Below are 9,770 nucleotides of genomic sequence, written 5' to 3' on the forward strand. Positions count from 1 at the left end.
TAGGAAAAGTGAGAAGGGCTGTTATTTAGGTACAAAAAGCCCAGCATATTATAAACTGGTACTGACAGAACCATGAAGTTACGTTTGAAAAGTGATTACTTCTTTCATATAGACATCTACTATTTTTGATCAAGTTCTTTAATAATCATGAAGGTTTTATCTCTGCAACATCAGCTGTGTCAAGCTGTTGTATAATCTCTTTAAGTATTAATGGTCCACAAACACCCATCTTTTTTGATTGTTAGGAGCTGCACAAGGCAGCTTTGATATGTGGGATTCAGCTACCATTAGCTGTGTGTTTCTGGATTTGGCATTTCCAGTTCTGGAAGGCTCTTCTATGCATCACAAAATACTTATTAGGGGAAACTATCAGGGGAAAAGAATGACTTTGGTGTGCAGGCTCCCTGGGTCCCGTATGAAGACAAGGAAGTACTGTACAGTGAACGAACAGCACTGTCAGGCTGAGCAGAGACCTGCTCTACTATGAGGGAGCATAACTTACCCCACCACAGGCTCTGAAAGGTCTCTACGTGCATCAATGCTACAAGCTTTTTAGCAAATACTAAAGAAGCAGCTTTTGGGGCTTCTACTGGCTTGGTTCCATGACCCTATTTCCCCTTCAGAGCTTTAGACACTGGTTTTGAGGTTGAGGCTTTTTCCTGAGAAGATAAATGTGGGGTCAACAATGTTGAGGGTTTCAAAGTCATAAAACCATTCATCACCAAGAACATACCTTCTGTAGACAGGCTTGTTGCATCCCTTTATCTTCCCTAGTGCCTCCTGGATTACCTTCTTGGTGGGTAATCTAAAGAATCTGAAGCTCAGCTGGTTAAAGCAAGGGTTACTGACTTTGGCTGCAAAGAGTCAGCCTTTCAAGTTGAGGCAGAAGATGAAGTTTCATGTAGCAGTTCAACTAATTAGCAGCTTTTCCCTGCAGAACAGAGGTGCTCTCAATCACCTCACTCCTCTCACACTAGCTCTCATGCTCATCCCATTACATGATAATGCAATTCAACTAATTAATTTTAGTGACTTTTTAAATAGAAGGTTAATTTTCTGCCATTCTTATGATTTGAATCAAATCACTGTGTACTTGCACTGTGTCCTCCCCTCTTTGGCCGCAGCAGGCTATTAACTTGGCTCAAGGTTCCTGTGTTATTGCTTAGCCATGATGCAGTAACAACCTCTGTGGGAGTGCTACTCATTCTGCAACTAGTTTAAAAAAAAAAAAAAAACAACAAAGTGAGCAGTGTACACTTGGAGATGATTTTGCTGCTGCAGGTGTATTTTTTGTGTATAGGCACCTCACTGGTCTCCAGAAAGGCAGTGTTCCCTTGGCTTTGGTCCATTGGGTTTAAAGGGAACTAATTGCCAAGCCACTCTAGGCATAGCCTGGAACAGGACTCAAGGACATCGCAGCTGGCACAGCACCATGACTGCAAGCATCACTGCCAGTAAGAGGCTGCAATCACTTTTTACAGGCAAACCTGTGACAAGCGCAGATTTTTAACTGCAACTTCGACACCCAAACTGTGATCGCTTCTTTCACATTAAGGATTCTATGCTTTTTAAAGAAATTTAAAAGGAATGTAAACATGATTTCTACGAAACTGACCTATTTGAAGCCTCAAGTAGACTTTAAGACAGGAGACTGCTAGAACACTGCAGTTATGCACCAAAGTTGACATCAAAACAGGGTGTTTGCCTTCTATCTGTGCTAGAAAACACACACAGATCTTAGGAAGAGCCATATGTATTATGTTCACAGTAGTACAGGTGAAGGAAGCAAAGTGGTGAAAAGATACCACCCATGCCATCTTCTAACAGATTCACTGCCCCTTCCCACCACACTGAATGCCTGTGATGTCATGAACCAGAGAACAGTTCATAGGTCCCTGTTGTACAAACCAAAGAAATACAGACCAATCTAAGGCACACGTTGAGGGAACTGGGCACATCTAGGCACTCAGGCTTGTTAGCTCCAACATAAGGATTAGCCAAGTTGGTCAGACCAGAAGGTCCTTGTAACGCTTGTGTCCCATCTCTGCTGGTCGCCAGGTGCTATCTGTCGCCACATGGCCATGTGGAGAGTGCCTGAGACCACAGCAGGCAGGCTGCCTCCCACTCACCCTCTGGCACTGCAGAGTTTAGCCAAGAGGAGCCACATCAGCCTACCTTCGGGCAGCAGGTGTCCACAATTACACAGAAGCTGGCCAAGTCAGAGATGCTGAAGCATTCATGAATGTGTTATACAGGTGACAAGAATAAAAGGCATAGTCTTTCATGTGGTTGAGCAAAGCCTTCCCAACACAACTTTCACAGTTGGCAGTGAAACATACAACACTTCAATACCATCATGGTAGCACGCCAAAATCCTTAAGGATGTTCTGACATAAGGGCAAATTCAGTTCTTTAGTAAGCAATTATACACCAAAGGATGTTTTGCTTCCAATAGGTAAAGGGACCTCTTCATAAACTATTTTGAGATAAGGGAACTTCATAGGTAAAAACCAGTATTCCAAGTTATAGAAGAGGTAAAACTGATGATTCAAGATGACACGATCAATTATTTTTAAAAGATCCACAAAAAACTCTCCAACTGTCCGATGAGGTTTGAATGGATAGTAGAAGTCTCTTATAGCTGCTGCCAATGTCCGGTTTCCTAGTGGTCCAAAAATAGATGTTTCATTTCCCAAATAAATAGGTTCTCCACTGAATAAAATTATGCTCGTATAGTTTGTTTGTATCTTCTTAAATACAGCTCCTAAGTCAGCTAGCTTCTGGTATGTTCTCAGTATAAATTTAGAGCATTCATAAGAGTCAAACCATACTGTTGATTTTTTGTCGAGACTTGCTTGAACTGTCCAGGTCTCATAGTAAATGCCAGTCTCATTGTCGTATTTTACCCATTTTGCCATTTCATTAAACATGGTTCCTATAAGAGATGAAAGTAAGTATTACAGAGACAAGGTAACAAATACGTGACTCAAAATAGTTTCCATCTATTTCAAGGTTCACCTGCCTTCCCTGCAAAAGTTTACCTACAACATTACCTAACCATACAAAGACACAAGGCTTGGGTTGGAGGGAGAAGTGATATCCCACTGAATAAACTATATTTACATGTAAGTTATTTAAACTGTAATTCCTTTTTCTGCCCCATTTCCTGCTACTATGCCAGAACATCCAAATGGCAGAGAACCATGACACTTCTCATTTTGTTTTATCCGTGTTGACAAACAGGGCAGGTAGTACAATCCAGAAGAGATCCTGGCAAAGTGCTCACCAGTGCAACAGGTGTTTCTGCACTTCCTCAAGTTTTAACTAAATTCAGCAATTTAGGGCAGAAGTTTTCATGTCTCTCCACAAAAGAAACCTTAGACTGAGCTACCCTGCTTTTCTAGTTCAGCTTTGCTGGCTGAGCAGCTGCTAAGCTAAACAATATGAATTGGATGTGAAGACCAGTAAACTTAAAGACCTTGTGGGTTATTTTTTATTTAGAATACGTTTAGAGTGTTTTGGTGATTTCACAACTGGAATGAGGAAGACATCTTTAACTCAGCTCATCCCTCCGGTAGCTCCTTTCATTTGATGCATCTGCTGCCCCAAAATAGAGCTGAAGCACAGCACTAATCTTCCTTCATTTGTTTTTCCTGTAGTCCTAGCACTGCACATCAGCCTAGCCCTTCACGCCCTCTCTTTCCTCAGTCACAGCACAAGGTACAACCATCTATGACTCAAATCCATCTAGCACCTCACACTCACAGCATGACCAAATTTTGCAGATTCTTTTTGTGCGATACATCAGAAGACACAGTCAAGACAACAGATTGCAATTGTGATGGTGTTCCAAGCCATGATCTCTCTTTAGCTGCAAGTGTTACTGCTGTGGGTACAGTAGCTGTGCTTGGTAGCTGCTGAAAGATAGGCAAGACTTGCAAGCCAAGAGACTGGCAGCAGTTACCTCGCAGTTCAGGGGTGGCAGACACCAGACAGATCTGTGTCACTAACACTGCCCTGCACGCAACAGCCAGCCTCTTGCATTAAGTCTGAATTCACTGCAATGTTGCATTTATCAAGACCAGTGAAGAGCACTGCATGCCACACATCTCCCCCCAAAACAAGATGCAAAGGTCAGACTGCTGGCTCTACTCTTCATTAGAGAGTAAACACATCTCACACTTAAGTCTAAGGTAAGGCATGTGTGCAAGCTACTACCTCAGAGTAACTAAAGCTCTGCACATTCACCTTCTAGGCATTATAACTGTTCTTCAGACTTTAGAGCTTTTGGGCTTCACAGTAAACATAACAATCATTCTGTTTAGTCAAAGTGTTGCATACTTTCTTTTTTAATTGCCCATGACTTGGTTTAATAAAACAGCAAGTCATTCAATCTATCAAGAATGGTACTTCCTATACACTGTAGATGGGCTTGAAGCTCCCCTTTATCTTCTCTAATTCCTACCAGATTAGCTTCCTAGTGTGTATTCTGTAAGGCATGTTATTGAAAAGGATTTGCCTCTCCTAACAAGACCAGGATGGACTTAATGAAGTTCTCGCCTTAACATCTTAAATTAAACAAAAGTATTACAGGTTAATGCATGGCTCCATGATAATCTGTTGGAAAATGCCTAGACAATCAAAAATCAGACTTTGGATATTCCTGCCCTATTTTCACAGAAGAAACATACCCCTAAATAACATTAACCTGGCCAATGGGCTTTATAAGAAAAGGAGATTGCTTCACTGTGGTCTCTGACACTGCTGACAAACAGCTCTATAGGATCTCACAAGGGAAAAGAGGGTCCAGCTGTTTCATACATAAAAGTCCTCTCCCATGAGATGGGATGCTTTTTGCCTGCTCTCTGAAGGAAGTAAGTTCAGCTCATAACGCTGTCCATCTGTGCGTGCACCCACTCACCCTCTTCCACAGTACCTTTCAGATTCCTCATCAAATTCAGACAATTCAAAACTCTCAGAGATGCTACCTTCCTAAAAGTTTCCTGGAAACAGGAAGCAAGAGAGACAAGGAGGGCTGTAACAATGCCTCCACAAGGCACCAGTGTAACCTAACCTTTATCAGGCATCAAATAATCCACACAGGCAGGAAGCATTACAAGTTCCACAACTGTATGAAAACATTTAACTTGGTATTCATACAAAAGAATCCAATGATATCAGGCATCAAAGATTTAAGTCATGAGCTACAAACTCACAGGAAAGCAGCTCCGCTTATTTAATTGCTTAAAGAACAGCCTAGAATTTCTTAGCAGCACTGGACAGATTATCTAGAGACTGAGTCCAGCAAAGCTGCTAAAGGTGGAAGCAGGCAAACATAAAGCACCACATCACACTAGCTGTAATGTGACTCTCCACTGTGCCTTCTACACTCTGCTAACTTCAGAGAGTAAGTGGTTTTGGTCACACAAAATGCAACTCTCCAAGTCCTCAGTGGACTTTGTTCATAAGTCATTCACAGTATTACTACAGTAATCAACCAGATTTATTTAAATGACCTTTTTATTTTAGGATTTCAGTGCTCAGTATACACCAGGAAGCTATTCTGGTGATCATCCACGTAGAGGTGTAAATCCTGGTTTTGTTCTACAACATATGACAGAGACCTATTACTGGGGACATTTGCGCAGTTTTTATGACACATAATGGGGGAGATGGAAATAGAGATTAATATTTTTTCTATTTTTGAGACTATTTCTAAATATGCTTTATTTGTTTGCTCAGTAATGTACACATTTTCACCAGTTTTTCCTATCTCAGCAGTCATCTGCCACTTCACAATAGAAGGTTTTGTTTTGGTGAAGCCACGTGAAAAGAGTACATAACGGTTCTGTATAAGCTGTTTTGCTATTTTTACACTCAAGAGACTCAAGTGTTTTTGTACAGCAACACCAAATGACTCTCATTTAACAACTCTTCAGTGTGCGTTGCTCAAAAAGCAGCAGCCTCATACTGCTTTCTGTATTAAAGAGAGTGCAGAGATAGTATTTCAGTTTGAAATTAGCATCAATGACTAACATTGCGAATAACCTACAAAACATAAATTAAAAGATACCGCTTGACACGAAGACAAGGCTGACTCTGTATTTTATGATATTAGCACTATCCAAAGCATCTGAAATCTACCTGATATTGTGGTCATGAGAACTAAAGTTCCATTTTCCTTCCAGTGTGCATCATCTATTCCTTCATAAAAGCAGGCAGCTCCCTGGTTACACCAGAATGGTGCATCCATGCCAGGCCGGAGATGTGGAAATGTGCAGTTCCCAAGTTGGAAGAGCTCATACCACTCCATTGTGTAGTTTTTGCCCGTTAGAGAGCTCTTGAAACCCACAGCATCGTGCATAATTTTCTGGAAAAGAAAAAAAACCCACCAAAACCCCAGAACTTTAACATAAAAACAACTTCAGCTTGACCTGTACAGAAGATGCAATGCTTGGAAGCTGTTGTGTAACAGGGTGAGAAGAGGGGAAGGGGCTCCTCTAACATCTTGGATTCAGTAGCATCAATGCACAACATACTATATTGTATCACACACATACTTTTGTCACAGTCACACTGTCTCAGTGGTTGTCCATCCATCCATTGTAAATTCTGTTATTTGGAGGCAGATACTCAGTGGGAGCTCATCATCAAAACTCAAGCTTACTGTTGAGTCCTTAACCTCACAGGCTTATCAAAGAAATAAAGAGCAGAACTGAGTTCCCAAAACCAGATCTTAAAAGGAATGAAATAAATATTTCTTTTAAAAGCTTTATAGTAAATACATAAATTCAGCCTTAGTTTAACAACTGAGATAACGATATTTGAAGCTATTTCTATTTTTGACTCTGTTCTTGGTTTTGATGTTGCTATTTCATGTTCACTAGTATTTCTTTATTTGTTAGAGATCACGCTTTGAAGCTTAATTATGCTACTGCTATAGCTATAAATATTACTAAAGTTGAGATTCTTTCATATTTGCATGATTCTATGAATGGAGACTTTAATTCAATACTGATCATAACATTGAAGAAAGAACCATAAAAGCAACCAACTCCCCATGATCCACCGTTCTGACCAGCTAGCCGTCCACTCCTGACAGATATCCATGTTCATGCAAATATGTAGGTTTTTAACAACAGAAAAGTTAATACATTAAGCACGCATTTAATCTGATTTAAGGGGACAAATAAATGTATTTTCCTGATGCAGTGCTAGTGCAGGAAAAAAGAGACACCCAAAACGTAATGGGGTGTGTATACAAAACACTCCCAATATGCAGCTCTGTGGGGGAACACATTCAAACCCACTAACAGTGCTGGTCATACCGTTTTCTTTAGCCAAGCTAAGTTCTGTAACTTTTGTTTGAAACTTACTGCTCTTTGGGTATCTTTCCTATACATAGCCTAGCTTCTGTGCTCCAACACTCTTCCATACAACCTTACAGCTCCCATTCTTGACACCTGCTGTTGAATTCAGCTGAATTTGCCACTATAACTTTGTTAAACAAAAACATCACCTTACCAAATGTCCCAGTAGGTCTCCGTATTTGAATTCCCATACTGGAGCCTGTAATCGATACACTTCAATGACATCCTCCTCTTTCATAACTGGAATGGCAGAGCCAGTGGGACAGAAGGTGTAACGAGCTTGGCAGTAAGGATCAGTTTTTGGACGGTAATCAAAGCGCCTGTGTTGAGAAAGAGAAGCACACAGAATGATAAGCACAGCTTCATGGCCAGAGTAACTGCCTCATGGCTTCCTAAGGGCTGAGCAGAAGAGGTCAAGAGTCCAGCCACCCCCAAAGACATATTCTGTGATCCAGATGCTGTAACACTTGGAGTACACAAGTTTGTAAGGCTACTGAGGTGCATGTCTGCAGAAACAGGACTTAAGGACTTAAGACTCATGAATGCAAGTCACACTGTACACAGTACAGATAGTGAAGGAGTGGAAATGATGCAGATTACAAAAGGTGACTTGTACTCACAAAATCAGAGACACATAGATGCTGGGTAGAGGACAGTTTGAGACGTGCGTCAAAACATTCTCCTAACAGTTTTTCTACACAGGGATTGACCAGTTTGCTCTGGGAAACTATTCTACACTAAGAGCTCCCCAGATGGAGCTATTTTTACTCTAGAATATTGACAATATCAGAAATATTCTATTCCTCTATGCTAATTTAGATAAAGAGGCCTAAGAACCTAGCTAGGATCACTGTCGTCATTCATCATTCCTATTAAAACTCAAAAACTGAAGATCAAATCTGCTTACATACCACACTACATACGAAGAGCAAAAAACCTTTCTGACAAGTCTTCCTTTCCCAATTTCCTTCAGATTCACTCCCTGTATTTCACTTAAAACAAGGTTCCTATATTCCTTTTACCAAGACAGATTTGGCTACACAGGTTGCCCAGAGCATAGCCTGAAAGTAACACACTCAGTTGCCCAGGGCTACTGAATGGCACAAATACCCCAGCCATGAGATGACTCAAGGACACAGGACTTCCTGAGCCATAGTCCAGTAGCCCTGCTGAGACACAGCTGATTTTCCCTGCGGACTTCTTCTCTAAGCTTGCTGGGTACTTCAGCATGTCTTCCTTTATTTTGTCCAGCGGAAAAAAAGAATAAAAAAGAAAGAAAGAAAGAGAAAAAAATCAACAACCAAAGACTTATACCAGACACACATTTAAGTCCTGTTTCTAAACTGCGCACCTAACATTTTCAATTTCCCCTCCCACTGCACCTTGCATCTGATAAGAAGGTAACAAGCATGTTAAGAAGCATTAAAATACCACATTTCTGAATGTCTCACACTGACAGGCTCATACTCCAATTTTGACCATTCCGAGACCCAGCCTTGCAACTACTGAACTTGCTGGAAAACCCGAACGCCTCGTGACTGCAAGATCTGCGCCTTCTGGCATCACCTGATACAAATTTAACTGATAGGAATTACACAACAGGGTTTCAAAACTTCAGGCGTGCATTAGATAGCAGCTAAACTATAATGCCTCCCTTTACAAACAGGAAGCCCACACAAAATACACATGCAAGCGTAGCCCTTCTCCTGAAGAGGGTTATTTCCTCAGCATAACCAAAGCCGTAGCGACTCGCTCCAGCAGAATGCGGAACATGCACTGTTCTGCTTTCCCCAACACCACCAGGTCTCCTCCTGGAACCAAGACAGTTCCAGAGCCGCGAACGGGATTTTATACCTTTTCACTTATCATGAACCGAAGTATGAAGCAAACTTAAATTTTAAAAATAAAATAAATCGTAGCCAGGCTTCCTCATCACAACTTTTTGCTAGAACAGGAATGAAAGGGCCATCTTCAAAGCAAGGGCTGCCGTTCCCGGGGGCAGCAATCCCGCTGCTGCCAGAGCCAGCGCAGCTCTAGGCCAGGGACGGGGCACCCGTTCCCCTACGCTTGTGAGCTGAACACACCGCATACCGTATAAAAGACAAACACCCCCGTGATTAAGAAAGGGGAAACTACCCACGGCCTTGTTAGTCTAAAACTTAAATGAACAAACGGAAAACTGGCGGGCCGAGGAGGCGGGCGGTTAGGCGCAGGCAGCCGGGCCGGCCGACCGGGCGACGGTGCCGGGCGGCCGCGGGGACGCGCCTCTCTCCCCCGCTCCGGCCGCCGGGCCCCCACCGCCTCACTCACCTGTAAGGCACCGGCCACCGCCGCTGCGGGGAGCGGAGCTCCCCCGAGAAACACGGCCCCCAAGCCGCCGCCAGCAGCAGCAGCAGCAGC

The 9,770-nt window shown here is 42.3% G+C and overlaps 1 protein-coding gene across 1 annotated transcript in view; it reads right to left on the reverse strand.

Moving 5' to 3' along the window:
- Nucleotides 1-1,156: 1,156 nt before the first annotated feature.
- Nucleotides 1,157-9,770, reverse strand: part of CLN5 (ceroid-lipofuscinosis, neuronal 5) — a 14,936-nt gene continuing 6,322 nt past the window's right edge. The window contains exons 3-6 of the mRNA XM_010578341.1: nucleotides 9,681-9,770; nucleotides 7,525-7,690; nucleotides 6,145-6,370; nucleotides 1,157-2,935 (exon numbers count right to left, since the gene is read on the reverse strand). Coding sequence (XP_010576643.1) covers nucleotides 2,424-2,935; nucleotides 6,145-6,370; nucleotides 7,525-7,690; nucleotides 9,681-9,770 — 994 coding nt within the window. The 3' untranslated portion in view covers nucleotides 1,157-2,423. The remainder of the gene's footprint in view (nucleotides 2,936-6,144; nucleotides 6,371-7,524; nucleotides 7,691-9,680) is intronic.

The sequence above is a fragment of the Haliaeetus leucocephalus genome, unplaced genomic scaffold, assembly GCF_000737465.1.
Source record: "Haliaeetus leucocephalus isolate CR32 unplaced genomic scaffold, Haliaeetus_leucocephalus-4.0 Scaffold61, whole genome shotgun sequence".
In the NCBI taxonomy this organism is placed as follows: domain Eukaryota; kingdom Metazoa; phylum Chordata; class Aves; order Accipitriformes; family Accipitridae; genus Haliaeetus; species Haliaeetus leucocephalus.